The sequence below is a fragment of the Pectinophora gossypiella genome, chromosome 26 (assembly GCF_024362695.1).
Source record: "Pectinophora gossypiella chromosome 26, ilPecGoss1.1, whole genome shotgun sequence".
In the NCBI taxonomy this organism is placed as follows: domain Eukaryota; kingdom Metazoa; phylum Arthropoda; class Insecta; order Lepidoptera; family Gelechiidae; genus Pectinophora; species Pectinophora gossypiella.
Genome location: NC_065429.1, coordinates 606,429 through 624,161, shown reverse-complemented (window position 1 = coordinate 624,161; position 17,733 = coordinate 606,429). Strand labels below are relative to the sequence as shown.

General features: G+C 42.6%; 1 protein-coding gene across 1 annotated transcript in view; it reads left to right on the top strand.

The window, feature by feature from the left end:
* The window catches only part of LOC126378280 (uncharacterized), a 74,994-nt gene extending 60,340 nt beyond the window's left edge, over nucleotides 1-14,654 (top strand). Inside the window, exons 14-27 of the mRNA XM_050026472.1 lie at nucleotides 316-392; nucleotides 2,166-2,240; nucleotides 2,271-2,360; nucleotides 2,940-3,089; nucleotides 4,714-4,905; nucleotides 5,411-5,555; nucleotides 6,896-7,104; nucleotides 8,579-8,714; nucleotides 9,999-10,139; nucleotides 11,015-11,193; nucleotides 12,280-12,406; nucleotides 13,165-13,324; nucleotides 13,723-13,867; nucleotides 14,517-14,654. Coding sequence (XP_049882429.1) covers nucleotides 316-392; nucleotides 2,166-2,240; nucleotides 2,271-2,360; nucleotides 2,940-3,089; nucleotides 4,714-4,905; nucleotides 5,411-5,555; nucleotides 6,896-7,104; nucleotides 8,579-8,714; nucleotides 9,999-10,139; nucleotides 11,015-11,193; nucleotides 12,280-12,406; nucleotides 13,165-13,324; nucleotides 13,723-13,867; nucleotides 14,517-14,525 — 1,835 coding nt within the window. The 3' untranslated portion in view covers nucleotides 14,526-14,654. The remainder of the gene's footprint in view (nucleotides 1-315; nucleotides 393-2,165; nucleotides 2,241-2,270; nucleotides 2,361-2,939; nucleotides 3,090-4,713; nucleotides 4,906-5,410; nucleotides 5,556-6,895; nucleotides 7,105-8,578; nucleotides 8,715-9,998; nucleotides 10,140-11,014; nucleotides 11,194-12,279; nucleotides 12,407-13,164; nucleotides 13,325-13,722; nucleotides 13,868-14,516) is intronic.
* Nucleotides 14,655-17,733: the final 3,079 nt, after the last annotated feature.

The following is a 17,733-nucleotide window of genomic DNA, read 5'->3' as shown; positions in this document are numbered from 1 at the left end:
AATCATCAATCTTATAATAAAGGTACTGTACCGGGTGGAAGCCCTCAGTGCCCCCCATTTGTCTGGCCAATTAGTTTATGCAATCCTATAATAAGACGTCAAAAAGACGTATACTATAGGCGGTAAAAAAAAACAACACTGACTTCGTAGAAAAATGTGAAAAGATTTCAGACCTATTATTACGTTTTTCTAGATTAAAATTAAAAAATAAGTTAAATAGAAAAAATAAAAATAGTTCTTCATCCGTCTTAGGTCTTTATTTAGTTATCAGAATTATTAGTACGTACGTGTATTGTTAGTGCGCTGTGTACGCAGGTGCGTGCGGCGCGGCGCAGCGCGGGCAGCAGCAGCCGGGGCGCGACCACACACACGCTTTTTTATCCCAAGGCCAGGTGCGTACGCAACGGGGGTTACACACACAGCCACGGAAACGAAACTTTGGGGGGTGCTTCAAACCACGGAGTAAATCAAAGAGGCTGGAAGGGGCCAAAGAAACTCGCCTCACGCGCCAAGTATGAGCAAATAGGTGACGTGTGACATTTGCTCATACTTGTAAATATGTATATGCATTCAGTCACTGCTAATCACGGAATATAAGAACGAAGTTGTAAAGGCCAAGTGAGCGCGAAACACGCGTTATACAAGTATGAGCAAATACTTTGTGGCGGACTCGACTAGTTGGCCACCTAGTTCACCACACAACAGATGGCGCCACATTCAATAATGCAGTCTTCAAGCAGTCGTGAAACGCGATATCGAAGTTTACAAAGCAAGACGCATATATACAACTTCCAACATAACACCGTTGGATTGTCGATCCCTAGTCGCACTACCAACTTGTGGCTAGCGGGGTACTATGCTCAGTTCGGTACCACGAAAACATCCTTTGGCGGCAGCACACCCTCGCCGCCAATACTTCATACTCCAACTTTGCTCTCCACTTGTCCGACAACTTTATGACGCACGGAGTTCCGCGATAGTATATTAAAAGATCTTCTTGAGCATTATAACCTGTAGGGAAAAAAGTCAAATATCGATTATCATGCAAGGAGATCCTTATCACAGGAAAGCTAAACCTTAGTATGATCAACTATTTATCAAAAAAATTAAAATTTTTGAATGTAGTATCTTACGAAAAGTAATGATACAATTGCAGACTCACATAAGATGTACATTGCCGGTAAAGTGGCTATGGAATTTGAGAAGCAGTAGAGCTATCGTAGTTATCTGTTTGCAGGAGTAGTAGTAAAAGAGAGTGGGGTTGAACCGGCGACAGACGTTCTTATACAAAATTCCAACCTTTTTCTTCTATTCCGTGAATCAGACCGTGATTCTGAGTTGCTATCAATTAGAATTTCCTGTCGGAAAATTCTTGAAGATATTCAAAAAGATATTTGTTTTTTTTATTATTTTCAGTTCCATACAAATGTGTTCCATAGGCTTACGCCTATCACAGACACCAGTCTCTCACCTGCTTTATTAATCTGTACCCGTATTCATTGGATATTGTACTCAAGTCCTAAGCTAGTGAGAGAAATAATCATTTTTTTTTTTATACTTAAAATACGTCGACGTAACGTCGGTTAACGTCGTGTCTTATAGGGAAGTCAAGGAATTGGCCTTTGATAGACTGGAATGGAAAATGCTACACCGACAAGAGCGTGGCTCTTAAATTGATGATGATGACTTAAAATACAACAAGTGTAATAATTACGAAGAGGCAAAGTATACTTAGTCTATTTAAAAAAGTTTTTTGAATGTTTTTTATGGTTATTCTATCGCTTAACGTGGTGTATGAAGTGTAAGGCTAACGAAGCTATGTTGGTGTCAGGGCTCCGTGGGGCGGTGGAGCCCTGGCCGGCTGGGCTCGTCCACGGTGGTGGTCCGCGAGCTGCCGGCCCCGCCGGCGTGGTCGACCCACTAGGGTCGATTAATTCTTTCAAATATTTTTCCTCTCAGACGACGCCCTGAGCCGAGGTTCGCGCCCAACTGGGCACCCTCAGGCCTGTTGTCTTAAACGTTGTACCGGGTGAGAGTCTTCAGCGCTCCCCATTTGTCCGGCCAAGTAGTTAATGCCATCTGCGGCAAATCTACAATAAGTCACGTCAAAAAAAAAAAAAAAAAAAAAAAGAAGTGTAAGGCTAACGAAGCTATGTTGGTGTCAGGGCTCCGTGGGGCGGTGGAGCCCTGGCCGGCTGGGCTCGTCCACGGTGGTGGTCCGCGAGCTGCCGCCGCCGCCGGCCGCGCGGACGCCGCCGCCGGCGCCGCCCCCGCCGCCGCCGCAGCCGTCTCAGCCGGCGCCGCCTAGGGCGCGTCCCAAGCCCGCCACCGCCACCGTCGCCAGGACGCCGCCTAACAACGTGAGTACTTGTGTACCCTGGGTGGATTAAAAAGGCCGCATCGAAGCAATTCCTCTAAAAAAATAACTCAATATTGCACATTTGACATTTGCGCATATAAAAGTAAGTTTTCTAGGGAAGCGTGTTCCACTCTAAACGGCATCGTCACTTACCATCCTGACCTGTACGAAGCCACCGACAATGCCGTAAGCGTGGCCAATTATTGGTCAGCAAAAATTTAGTTTCGATCGCCATCGACTCGCAAAGAAGAAGAAGACTTACCATCTGGTGAGATTGTGGTCAAACGCACGCAAATGTCAAATAGCAATATTTTTTCACCTTTACATCTGTATTTATTTAGTACTCAATCAGAATTAAAACACATAATAACGGGTTCTTACCGCGTCGGGTTCTTATCGGGAGTCTCATATCCCCATTTAAACGCGGTAAGAACCCGTTATTATGTGTTTTAATTAATCAGAGTTTCATAATTTACCTTTGACCTAAGAAACTACCAAATTCCATCAATAGATTGATTGCTGTGCTGTACATAAGATTAAGAATTTATGTACTTATAACGAAACTGTATTAACTCCACAGGTGGACAAACCCCAAACCCCTAAGAAGACGCCCACCCCATCAAGAGAGGATCGCGAGAGGGAGAGGGAACGAGAGAGGGAGAGGCCGTCGCCCTCTCCCGTGCCCAACTCCAACATCATCGTGGAGGAGGTCAATGAGGTTCCTCCTCAGGTCAGATTGATTTTTTTCATGGTATAAGGAAACCAGGTATGCTCAAAAGTGACAGCTAACATTTCAAGGTTAGCCCAGCTGACGTCATCACACCCTGCGCACAGTGCTTTTTTCGACCCTAAAAATGGACATCCCAAACGATGGAACATCTTACATCGTGTCCCGCGTGCCCGAACACCTGCACGCAGCAGGATCTATTGAGCGCTGCAGATAGCGCCATACTTGTTGCCAAGTTTTGGGCCGATACTATTTAGTTTGCCATCGACACGATAAGAAGAAGAATGGACATCCCGTTTTTATGTATGAATTACATTAAGTTTTTTAATTCTGAATGCAAGACTGAAACTCCCAGGAAGCTCACTCAAGTGGGTTTTGAGAAATCCTTCGTCAAAGTGCCATGTCCCGAATTCGACGGAATTGGAAAAAAAAATATTAGCCGTAAAAACACCTACCCGCAGTGGAGCAGCGTGGTGGAGTATGCTCCAAATCCCCTCCGGTTGATTGAGGGGAGGCCTGTGCCCAGCAGTGGGACGTATATGGGCTGTTTATGTATGTTTTATGTATCATCATCATCATCAGCCCATTAACGTCCCCACTGCTGGGGCACGGGCCTTCCCTATGGATGGATAGGGAGATCGGGCCTTAAACCATCACGCGGGCCCAGTGCGGATTGATGGTTATTAACGACTGCTAATGCAGCCGGGACCAACGGCTTAACGTGCCTTCCGAAGCACGGAGGAGCTCGAGATGAAAACTTTTTTTTTTGTGGTCACCCATCCTATGACCGGCCTTTGCGAATGTTGCTTAACTTTAGCAATCGCAGACCGAGCGCGTTTACCGTTGCGCCACCGAGCTCCCATGTTTTATGTATAGACCGGACCAATTCATCGCTCCCCACCAGCGTCTGAGCTAGGTTTACCTTAACAACACTTCACAACACTACACAACTTTCCTCCCTATATGCCTTTCATTTCTCCTTATTTAATTACATAAGGAGTGGAATTCTCTGCCGCCTTCTGTATTTCCGAATGCATATGGGTCGTTCTTCTTTTTTATCGACAATAAAAAGACATTTTCTCAATTTATCGGATTTAACATCTTTAAAATTATAACGGCATTAAATATTTTAAAACATCATATAAAGATGTGTCTGTAGAGGACCATTTAGAGGTTCTCTTTATCTTGGTAACATACTTTTCTTTGTAGACACATTCCAAAAAATATTGTGACAGAGTGGTCCTTTTCATCGGAGACAGCATTTTAATTTACCACTCTGTCACAGAATTTTGTGAAAAACAATCAAGCTTCTTTAAGGACTAATTGAGGAACCGATTAGTATTTTGCTTGTATTTTGAGTATAATAAGATAACTATATTTTTGGACAATGGAAACATGAAACAAAATTCTAAAACATAACTTATCAGAAGCAGAACGAAGGACAGACCATTGTCGATAAAAAAGAAGAACGACCCATATAACCCGGGTGCATTCAAGGCCAGAGTGAACAGGCACCTTCTGGGCGAGCTCGCTCCATCTTAGGCCTCGTCAATGCCTTCGGGCAAGTCTGGGGCCAAGAGCAAATCCATCAAAGGTAAAAAAAAAACATATTGTTGTCTATCCACAGATAAAACTAGAAAAGAAGAAGCCCCAGGACACGATAGAGGAGGTGGTCCTCGCTCACGGCGTGCAGCTCAAGACGGTGCAGACGAAGCACTCCCCCCTGAAGAAGCACATCATCACGTCGGCGCCGCGTGCGCCCGCGCCGCCGCACGAGCCGCACCAGATACTGACCGTCGCGGTCTCTGATAGCCTCAAGGTATTACAAATTCAAATGATTAATTTTATTTCAGATATCAGAATCATTTGTTCAACGTAATTATCATGGATAAACTTGTTGAAGGTAACAATGTAACATTTTTGAATCTACGTCAAAAGGAAACGTTTTTCGTTAGTTTTAGATCTGTCTTTATTTAATAAAATTAAAAATTATGGAAACATAAAGAAGCACATAAAAGTATAGCAAAAACATCGAGCGAGTCGGCGATCCGATAATCGTCTATGCGAAGGTGGGCAACGACTGGTTCGCGCGCTGGTAGTTCAGCTCACACAAACGACAGCGCGCGGTTCCATTGTCCTCTCACGATACGTCAAGCCAACTGATACAGTGACGGATGATATTTATATATTTATATTATAATGTTTGTGTATATTATTATTATGTATATCAATATATTACGTGTATCTGTGTTTGTGTGGATGAGTGGAAATGGTATAGTGGATAGATGTAGAAGCCCACATGGTGATGAAATGGTTGTCCCCAGGTCCGCCTCCAGAACCACCTGCTGTCGTCGCAGGCGGGCGGCGCGGGCGCGTCGGGCGCCACGGTGGTGGGGCTCGTGCAGAACGGGCCCTTCGCCGGCGCCGGGCCCGTCGCCGTCGCGCTGCCCGTGCAGCCCAGGGACGCAGGTAGCGTGCCACACCATAACCGCACCCCGGACACTTCGTACATGACACCTCCTTTGACACGGACACTACACATTGAGCCGTTTTAGGGGCCTTTGGCGGCTCAATAGTAACCCTAGCAGGGTTGTTGAGGTTGGTAATCAACACGATAGGAGAAGACTACATGTTGGCGTTATCGCACACGTCCATCTCAGTGAGTGACGTCTGACGCCCACACGATTGAAGAGTAAAGTACGACCAAGGGGGGGTGAGGTAAATAGCTCAGCCAGAATCAGAATCAGAATCATTTATTCAACGTAATTATCATGGATAAACTTGTTGAAGGTCAATGTAACATTTTTGAATTTACGTCATTTCGCAAGGTGTTATGGCTGAGGAGAAGAAATGACAAGAAACTGCAACAGCAACACATCTTTTAAATCAATGAGGGTACATTACAAGTTATTTAATAACTAGAGGAACACATTTAATACCAGACATTTTTATCATTTAGGTAATCATTAATCTTATAATAGGCTTTTTTACATAAAGTAAGCTTCACGTGAGCTTTAAATTTGTTCTCTGACAAATTTAAAATATTATCTGGTATTTTATTGTAAAAACGTATACATAACCCCAAAAAAGATGAATTTAATTTACTTAATCTAGAATTTTGAACAACAATTTTATTTTTATTCCTTGTATTGTAAGTAAGCCGTTGGTGGGGATCGGAGAGTTGCCATTCTATACGTAGTATTATCCCTTATTGTATGGACGAATGAAATATACTAGAGAACTGTCAGTCGCCATACTACTTGAGGATCTTGACGCCAAACGCCACATCTCAACCACTAATAGATTTTTTTTTTTTTAGAAACATTTACTATACAGGGTGTTAGTAACATCGTAAAGAAAACTTTGATGGGTGATTCGGACCATGATTTTGAGTAGTTATATAAAAGTATGGAACTGAAATTAACTAAAAAAAAACACTAAAATTTCTATGAATTTTCCGACATAAAATTCCACTTGATTTCAGCTCAGGATCATGGTCTGAATCGTCCCCGTCGGTGTTTGTTACGGTGTCATTAACACCCATACTTACTTGTATGACTACCTGTACGTACTTGTACGGGGTGTAAGTGACATCGTACCGAATACTGAGGGGGAGTTAATATCAAGTGAAACTTTCCCTCGCAAAAATATATCATGGATAATACATAAATTTAAAAAAAAAACATGAATTCCACGTGATGTTAACTCAGAATCATGGTCTGAATCTGTTTTTGAATTTGAATTTTTGAATTTGAATCATCCCCGTCAGTGTTCGTTACGATGTTTGTAACACCCCTGCACAACTCCAGCAGGCACCCCGCTAGCGCCCCCGACGGTGTCGGTGTCGGCGGCCCCGCGCCGGGCGCCGGCGCCGCTGGTGCAGCTGTCGTCGGCCGGGCGCGTGCTGGCGCCGCCCGCGGGCGTGGTGCTGGCGCCGTCGCACACCATCCACCACGTGGCGCCCAACAAGCTCAAGGTGCTGCATGCGCACCCGCTCACGCACACGCAGCGCACGCAGGTGGGTGGCACGTCCAGGGAGGGTTAGGAAGGCCACATCGAAGCAATTCATCTAAGAAAGCAATATTCTTCTCTTCTTTGCGAGTCGATGGCGATCGGTATTAAATTTTTGCTGACCAATAATGATCCTGGCTGATGGTTGCGATGAGTGCGAGTGTGGAGTATCACCACAAACTATGGCTCACCTTTTGTGCTGTCCTAAGTGCCCTAACACCTGCACTATTAAAGACCTTTACGAAGCTACTGACTATGTCGTAAAGCAATATTGAAATTCGTCATTTGCGCGTATAAAGTAAGTGCGCAATGCAAAAAAATGTCAAATAGCAATATTGCTTTCTTAGATGAATTGCTTCGATTTGGCCATTTTAACCCCCCAGATGTACTAACCAGTGAATGTGCCTTATCGGTGGCTTACCTGCCAGGTGAGAGCCCTCAGCGCTCCCCATTTGTCCGGCCAAGTAGTTCATGCCATTTGCAGCAAATTTACAAGTCACGTCAAAAAAAAGATGCGCCTATGAACGTTGTCACTTTAACGTTCCCGGATGCCAGTCTCAGCTGAGATTAGTTTATTAATAGCACCCTTAATATTAACGTTCCGTTAACAATATATTTGAGGTTTTATTTTTATTTATTTGTTTGTACACAATAAAACAGACACAAGAAACATACAAAGAAAACAGATAGTACAGGCAAGCTTATCTCTAAACAAAGAGATTTCTTCCAGCTGACCTACGTGACAAGAGAGACTTTCAACGTATAATATTATATAGATAGACATACATACGCGTACAAAATATTTAGAAATTACTTCTACTAATATAAAACAAAATATTAACCTAAACCTACAAACCACATTTAAATAAATTATATATTATATAATATATATTTCATAAATATATTATAAACATATTATTATACTTTCTATATTGGTTTATAAATATACACACTAAATACAATATATATACCTAAATAAATAAGTAAATGCATACAAATACAGCTAATGCAACTCAAGCAAGACTCAAATAATAATCCTTGAAGTTCCTTTTAAAACTACCCACCGTGTCACATTCCCGAGTGACCCTGGGTAGCGCGTTCCACAGTTTGACGGCCTGCACGGTAAAAGAGTCACCGTACATTTGTGTAGAATAGGGGTAGAATTTTATGTCATTAATTCCATACATACATACATAAACTCACGCCCGTAATCCCTAATGGGGTGGGCAGAGCCACAAGTAATCAAAGACAACTTGCAGCCACTGTTGATACGATGTCGTAAGCTGGATATGATGAACTTTATGGTGATAAGGGATCAGCCTATCGCCCATAACATTAGTCCATCATGTTAGAGGACACAATCCCTCTGTCGGTTTTTACGACATGCCCGGGAAGACAAGCAGCTGAACGTGTTCTATGTTTTTTATTTGCTCCCAGAACAGCATAGAAGCATCATTAATTCCACTTCTTTCTCATTACAGCTACTAGCACAGAACCGCAGTATAACGCAACTGCCCGCCGTGGTGTCCCTGGCGACCCTGGGTGACGCCAAGACCTCTAACGCGGCGCTGCTCAAGACGGGCCCCGGTCAAGTCACGCAGCTGTTCGAGATCAAAGGTGAGCTTGCCATCTCCAACCCGATCAGGGGGTTTAGAACGCCACATCGAAGCGATTCATGTAAACAATAAAAATTTTAACAAAAAAAAAAACCGGATTCAAATGCAAAACTAAAATACAATAACATAACATAACAAATACTTATGGTTAGGTATATTTTTAGTATATATGGATTATATTTTATTGAGTATTTATTTAATATATGTACGTATAGTATTGAGTATTTATTATATTAACTTTTAGGTATTTATTTTTTATTTATTTTTTTTTGTTGCACCATCCCGCATCCAAGCTATAAATGTTTGTTTCCTTTTGTTGGTTGCCTGGAAGAAATTGCTCTAGAGCAATAAGGCCGCCCAAATTGTACTGTATTCATGTGTTTTGTCTGATTGTTGAATTTTTAGTTCTGTGCAATAAAGTATATTTGATTTGATTTGAATACTTTATTGCACAAACAGGAAAAAACAAAATACAAAACAAAAGAGAAATAGAATTAGTACAATAGGCGGCCTTATTGCTAAGTAGCAATCTCTTCCAGGCAACCTTTAAGTATAGGAGAAATTGAATATTAGGTAATATAGCGGGATAGTGCAGCATGGGAATACTTGTGCGTATAAAATAAATACACTTTCGACTACATAAACTACATAATAATAATACACATAATTATAATTGTTATAATAAATAAATATCACTACTAAATAAATAAATAAATTTACTTCGCACAAAGTAATAAGTACGAATTTTCAATCAATTTTAAGGTTTTCCGATGTTAACTATTTAAAATGTAGCATTAAATTGTATCTATGGTAAGTAAATATACGGTCGAATTGAGAACCTCCTCCCTTTTTGAAGTCGGTAAAAAAAGCAATATTGCTATTTGACATTTGTTTGCATTCTTATCGTGTGGGTTGTAAGGTGGAATACCAACCTCATCAAACCAGGTGTCAGGGTTACTATTGAGCCGCCATAGGCTCATGTAACGACTACATACTTACATCAGTAAGTAGTAACCGGGACCAACGGCTTAACGTGCCTTCCGAACGGATCATCTTACTTTCGGACAATCAGGTGATCAGCCTGTAATGTCCTAACCAAACTGGGGATCACGAAGTGATTTTTGTGATATGTCCCCACCGGGATTCGGGCTCAACTACTGGACCACGGAGGCCGTCAGAAAGCTCGGTGAGGTGTGGGTACTTAGTTCATCTTGCGATGGATGTACCTCTGACATTTGGGAAGTAGTCGTGAGTTTATGTTATGCTGTTATTATTCCTTGTACAGGTGGTCAGCTAGGCAAGGGTGCGCACCTCGTGAATGTGGTCCGGCAGCCGGCGCCCAACAAGCCGGCGCTGGCGCGGCTGGACCTGCACGACGCCAAGAAGAGGCAGCTGCTCGCCACCTTCGACGCTAGCGCCTTGAAGGGTGAGTGGGCATAGGCATTTTTAAACACTGTTGAATAGCCAGTCAGTATATTGATTTTTTAAGGTTTTGTACTCAAAGGCATACTCCGGACACTTCATAGAAAATGCCTCTTATATTATGAAATGAATTATTTTATTTCAGACCTAAATCCATATTTGTTAGTAAAAATGGCCCCGATTCCTGCAGACACCGCCTAATTTTATTTTAAGTTATATCCGTCATTTTCATATCCGTCGAAAAGGAAAGGGACGGATGATTCACAGCTCTTAATTTTAGGAAGAATGAGTGAATGAATGAATAACCCGGGCGAATCAAAAGGTACGTCGCTGGTATGCAATCCGTTTGACGTGCTGTCTACTTAAATGTGTCGGGTTATTGACGGATGTAAAATTTTTAGACGGTTTTTTTTTATTCTTATTATAAACAATTGCAAAGTACATTATCATGTTTAGTACAGTACATCACAAACTTAAAAAGTTTTACCGGTTGGTTTAGATTTGTGCTTAAAATTGACGTGTTCCATAAATTTTATGCTTGTCGATTATCCGTCCCTTTCCTTTTCGGCGGATAAGAAAATGACAGATATAACTTAAAATAAAATTAGATGGTATTTATAGGAATTAGCACCATTGTGAACTTAAACTATGTTAGTACATATCCTACACACACATTACACATACATAGAAACTGCCAATTATGGAAGAGGAAGACGGGGATATGGGCAGGAGGATTATTGGTAGATAAAAATATTTTTTTTACATAACATAACAGTTTTCCTTTTTGTTATGGTCGTTTTGCAAGCATTTGTACAATCACACCCCGGACACTTTATGCCGCTGGTGGGTGTTGTGTAACCTGTGACTATGCGTGTGCAGGCAGCGTGTCCCCGCTGGGCGCGGGCGGCGCAGGCGCAGCGGGCGGCGCGGGCGCGGCGCGCGGCGCGACGCGCGTGGGCGTGAGCGTGGAGGCGCGCGGCCTGGTGCGCGCCGCGCTGCCCGCGCTGCGGGCGCCGCAGCTGCGGCACCAGATACACCTCAAGAACAGGACCTTCCAGGTCAGTGCGCTGGCGCCCACCACATACATTCTGCGTCACGGAACAAGCCAGCCCTGCATTCTTTTAGCTCGTGATGTCTATCAAAATTTATTGCCAGACACATTAATAGAAATATTCAAAAGTACTAAATAAGGTACTATAGCACTAGTGAATATTGTATCGTAGAGTAACTAATATACTACGTCAAAGTATATAATATAATACAGAATAATCTCCCTCACTCGCCATACTAGAAAAATATCTCCACTTATAGCCCTCAGGGCTCCCCTTTTATAGCCCTCAGTCCTCTTCATTTATAGCCCTCAGCGCTCCTCTTTTATAGCCCCCAGCCCTCTCCGTTTATAGCCCTCAGCGCTCCCCTTTTATAGCCCTAGGCGCTCCACATTTATAGCCCTCAGCGCTCCTCTTTTATAGCCCCCAGCCCTCTCCGTTTATAGCCCTCAGCGCTCCCCTTTTATAGCCCTAGGCGCTCCACATTTATAGCCCTCAGGGCTCCCCTTTTATAGCCCTCAGTCCTCTTCATTTATAGCCCTCAGGGCTCCCCTTTTATAGCCCTCAGTCCTCTTCATTTATAGCCCTCAGGGCTCCCCTTTTATAGCCCTCAGTCCTCTTCATTTATAGCCCTCAGCGCTCCCCTTTTATAGCCCTCAGCCTTCTCCATTTATAGCCCTCAGCGCTCCCCTTTTATAGCCCTAGGCGCTCCACATTTATAGCCCTCAGGGCTCCCTTTTTATAGCCCTCAGTCCTCTGCATTTATAGCCCTTAGCGCTCCCCTTTTATAGCCCTCAGCCCTCTCCGTTTATAGCCCTCAGGGCTCCCCTTTTATAGCCCCCAGTGCTCTCCATTTATGGCCCTCTGGGCTCCCCTTTTATAGCCCTCAGTCCTCTTCGTTTATAGCCCTCCACGCTCCCCTTTTATAGCCCCCAGTGCTCTCCATTTATAGCCCTCAGCGCTCCCCTTTTATAGCCCCCAGTGCTCTCCATTTATAGCCCTCAGCGCTCCCCTTTATAGCCCTCAGCAGTTCCCATTTATATCCTTGGAATCCCGACCAGACATGGTATTAGAGTGTTATTGTATGCTTGTCAGGTGGCGGCGCCCATAGCGCGCGCCCCGACGGAGGCGTCGACGTCGCTGGGCGGCGCCGGCAAGGCCGCCTCCATACCCTCCTCCGTGGTCGCCAACCTGCTGCACAAGAACGTGCAGCTGCCCAAAGGTGAGACACATACGTAACGGTGACAACGTAGAATATAATTTATTTATTTTTACGTATTTATTCCTTAAAAAAAAACGAATGTGACGTGTGTGTGAATGTGATGTGAATTGTACTGTATTCATGTGTTATGTCTGATTGTTGAAATTCTAGTTCTGTGCAATAAAGTATATTTGATTTGATTTGATTTGATTTGAATGTGTTAGAATATTTTCATCATAGGCCTTTGCATATTGATCAGATGATTTATATATGTTACGGCTAATACCCGAAGTGCGGTTACACCTAGTTTTAGCCGATTAGAACTAGGTGTAGCCACTTACTCTTGGTTAAACCTAGTACGAGCCGATTGTTTTCGAGTAAAACTCGTTCTAGCCTTCATCGTGCCGGCTACAACTAGGTCCCCCATTCCCTGTTGGATAAAACTTAGATGCGTGTCCCGCCAAGCCTTCCGCCCGTACCAAAGTAAACTATCACACAAAAAAAAACACAAAAAAATAAAAAAAAAACGAAAAAAAAAATGAAATGAAAATGATACTGATTTCTGACACTTATTACGATCTTGACACACACGCACACGCGCACGCACACACACACACACACACACACACACACACACACACACACACACACACACACACACACACACACACACACACACACACACACACACACACTACCACACTCCACACAGCTACTTACATATTTTTTATTGTAGTAAGATTATCTCATTATAAAGTAAACAGTGAATTTGTTGTCAGGCGGCCAGAAGATAGCGATCTCGAGCGCGGGCGGCGTGGGCGGCGTGGCTGGCGTGGGCGGCGTGGTGGCGGGCGCGCCGCACGCCGTGGCGCTGGCCGCCGCGCAGCTCAAGGCGCGCCAGGCCAGGGTGCTGGCGCAGGCCAGGCCGGCGCACCACACGTCAGTATACCTCGGTTATCCTCCAACGTTTGACCGCTTTTGGTGCAAAAGCCAATGAAAAATTCGTAAAAAGTATCTCATTTGACTAGGTTGTCAAGTAGTCAGAGGTCCATCCATCGCAAGATGAACTAAGTACCCACACCTCACCGAGCTTTCTGTTGGACCAACGTGATGAGCCGTATCGCTATTTACAATGATCGAGCTACTGTGTAATGTTCCGTTAAGCCTTACTATTTATCGATGTAAGTGAGTAGTCGTTACATGAGCCATGTCAGGGGCCTTTGGCGGCTCAATAATAACCCTGACACCAGGGTTAATGAGGTTGGTAATCCACCTCACAACCCACACGATAGAAGAAGACTGTAATGTATTCAAGTATAAATGCATGTTTATTTCAGTGAGATAGTGGAGGCGTCCCCCGCGCCGGCAGCGACCTCGTCCTCGGCCACGGAGCCGGCGCTGGCGGCACACGCGGCCGACGGCGACGAGGCCAGCACCAACGGTGCCGTGCGCAGGCGCACCAACGACACGCTGCCCATGGAGGTACACGCTCACACATACAGTTTGTTAGTGACATAGTAACGAAAACTTTGAGGAATAATTCAGAACGTGATCCTGAGGTGAAAGTGTAGAATTTAAAATAATTAAAAAGAGCATTAATTATGCGGCGGGAAATTCCACTTGATGAACTCAAAATCATGGTCTGAATCATCCCCCTAAGTACTCGTTACGACATCACTAACACACTGTATATTGTAGATACACATCTTACTCAACATTTAGGGTGGTATTAATAAACTAATCTCAGTTGAGACTACCCCTCAAGATCATGTTCAAGTCCCTCTTTTTATATGAGAACTGTCACATTGACATGATCTTGAGGGCAGTCTCCAAGCTGAGATAAGTTTATTAATAACATAGTCTGAAAGCATATACTACTTTACTAACTACTAACTCATCATCAAATGCCAAGGACTACAAGTGTTAGGAGTCCCAAAAATCGCATGAGGGTTCCTTTTAGGACGTAGGTGCTCACTAAACGCATTCTATGTTATTCCTTCACTCTTTAGTGCAGCAAAGAAGCTGTATTCTGTGACATTTTACCTAAATAAACGTTTTTTATTTTTATTACATATGTCTACTGTCTAGTCGCATTTTTGAGTTTGTTAACAGTTTTTATGTTTCCCGCCAGGTCACGTGACAACCGCCTCACGGCCCGGTCGCGGGAGTCGCCCGCCCCCACGGTAAGTGTCGACCACACCACGGACAGACAACCCACACTGAGGAGACTCGCAACACTAGACCGCACCACGACGCGAACACCGTCGACACGGCCCGACACAGGAAAAAAATAAAAGACGTAAAGGAACATTTGAACATCGAATATTCCGTCAAAAATGTCAAGAAGAACAGACAAAAGAAAATAAAACATGAAAATAGTAATGAGTCTCCAGATAATGTTAACAAATCTGTTAAGGTTGATGATGGTAATGATGTCAAGTCTGCCGATAACAATGCCAACGCTGCTACAGGTCACAATGAGTCTTTAGGTAATATGCCAGTTAAAAAATGGCAAGATGGTTACAGTGTTATTAAAGCACCTGAGACGGAAGAAAAACTCAATAAGCAGGAAACTATAGGTGAAAAACCCACTCTCAAAATCAAGATTAAAATTAACGATTGTCCTGGAGTTACTCAGAAAAATGCCCACAAAGATATATCTGAAGCACCTACGTCCACTAGCCGCGTTAATAAGTCAGCTAAGAAAAAGGTGAATTGCAACGCAATTATTCAAGATAGCATAACTATCCCATCAAGTGACCATGGTAACCCAGATCAGAGTAAACTGGAACTTAAAGAACAAACATTTAAAACCATCGAGCATAAAACTCCTTATAACCCTGCTAAGGAGAAACAGGAAATTGACAAGTTCACTAAGAAAATTATAGTCGAAAGTGGCAAAATTGTTAAAACTAGCAAGATTGCCATCCATAAAAAGGATTACATTAAACAATTCCTCAAATTCAAAAGTAGCAACATTATCAAAAGCGTTCACAGAGATGCAGTTAATAAACCAGAGAGTAAAGTTACTCAAGAAAGTATACCCGAAAGTGCTAAAATCAGTCATAAATCTGGCAAAATCAAACATGACTACACTAAAAGTCTGGACCTGGCTTTAGAAAACGCTATTTGTTCCTTCGAACCTTCTGGTAATACTATAAAGACCAAAAAGTTTGCAACTAAACTCAAAGAATGTACTCAAACTTCTGGGGCTCAAAGAAATATATATGGAGCTGTTAAAGACCACCTTTTTGCCAAAAATAAAATGGATGACCCTTCTGATCCCACATTAAAATCACACGTAACTAAAGAAAATGTTACCGGAAGCAGCCACACTGATAAATGTAAGACGTCTCAAGGATATACAACATATGATTCTAATGGTAACACTGTCAAGTGTAAGAAAGGGGCTGCTCTAACCACACCAACAATCGCTCAAGACATAGCTCGTGAATTTAAAGGCGAGCCAGATAAACAAATTCATAAATCTGAAGAGATTATTCAGGAGTATACTAAACTACCGACCAATATCGGTCACGATAGCAAAGTTACCGAATTTATTGACAATAGTTCTAAATCTGCAAATAAAACTGAAAATTTTACAAAATCTGAAGAAACTGATTTAAAACCTGAAAATTTTTCAATTTTAGGATACATACCGCCTTTGGCTGAAAAAGTCAGAACTCCTAAACAACCTAAAAATGTCATAAAACTTAAAAAACACAAACCAGTTTATCTTTCATCTGTCCAAGTTCAAAAGCCACCTATAGACATGGCTAAACAATGCTATTATGCTACCAAAACCAGAGATTTAAATATACCACTTGAATCTTTCGGTGATTTCGGCCTAATATCTAACCTAGTTACTCGTAACGATGAAATTCTCTGCACAGACCCAACGAGTCCTGACATCCTACCTGAAGAGTTTGTAAACTTTGAGAGATTGACCGAAACAGACTATATTGATGAAAAGGCTAATCTAAATATTCCTTCTGGCAACCTCATTGACTATATAGTCTCTCCAAATGTTCCTCCAACAGGAAACACCGATACAGACGTGAAAATTGGCAACACTGTAGAATTAACAAACAAAATTTCATTGATAAATCCAAAAGTGAAGCCAATAAAAATTGGTATTAAGAGGAGAATCATAGAAATGCCAGTTAAAGTAACTGATGCGTCTAAAAGATCTGCAGCGACAACAGAATTATCAAAAATAACAGGAAGTTTCACGTTTTCCACGGTTACCACGGATTCTGTCACTGAATCTACAGATTTTTCGTCTTTTTTCGCTTCAACACCAGCCACTGCAACTGTTACATCGAATACATCAACCATAACAACCGAGTTACCTGATCCATCAAATTTGGCTTCAGACATACCATCTTCAACAGAATTCTCACTATCAACTGGAATACCTGAAATTGCGAAAGAACTATCTATGAGCTCAGATATGGCCACGTTAACACCTAAGTTGACAGAATTAGAAATTGCAACAGCAAAAGTTTCAACGGAAACAACAGAAATGGCGACTATGACATCTGAACTATCAACAATAACAACAGATTTGACAACAGAAGCGTCTACAACAGTGCTGGGCACAACAACTGACTTCTCAACGGTGTTACCAGATGTTACCACGGATGCGGATTTGCCCACCGAAGTGGACATAGACAAAGTTGATGAAAACGCGTTGCCAATACTAGTGTTCTAACATAAACATTAATGGGGAGTATAGAAGAGTTTGTAGACGGCGCTAAATAACGTATGATTCATCATCATTATCCCGTTTTTCACAGGGTCCGCTTACTTAACCTGAAGATTTTACAGGACCGGTTTTTTACAGAAGCGACTGCCTGTCTGACCTTCCAACCCGCGAAGGGAAAACCAGCCCAATACAGGTTAGGTCACCTCCGAAAACGCATTTCTCTGGAATGTGGGTTTCCTCACGATGTTTTCCTTCACCGCTGAGCACTTGATAATCGTTTATGATCCAAACATGAATTCGAGTTGGGATATGGTTGTGAGCTTATGGTAATGAAGTTAATTATATCAGAAAGCGATCGCCTATTCGCTTCTCTTAGTCTGCGCTGGCTCATAGATTGCATTCCAGAACCTCTCTTCAACTGGTTTAAAATATGTCTAAGTTTTATGAAAACGTTACTTTAAAAAGGGTGGTATATCATACGTTATTTCAGCGCTTCTAGTAAAGATAAAACGGTGTTGGGCTCCCCATTTTATAAGGACATAACTTGTAGTGCAGTGATTTCCCTGGAGAGGTTAATTTATGTTGTCATCTGTCAAATAAAAGATAAGTTTTCACACATACTCGACGGTTTAGAGTAGGT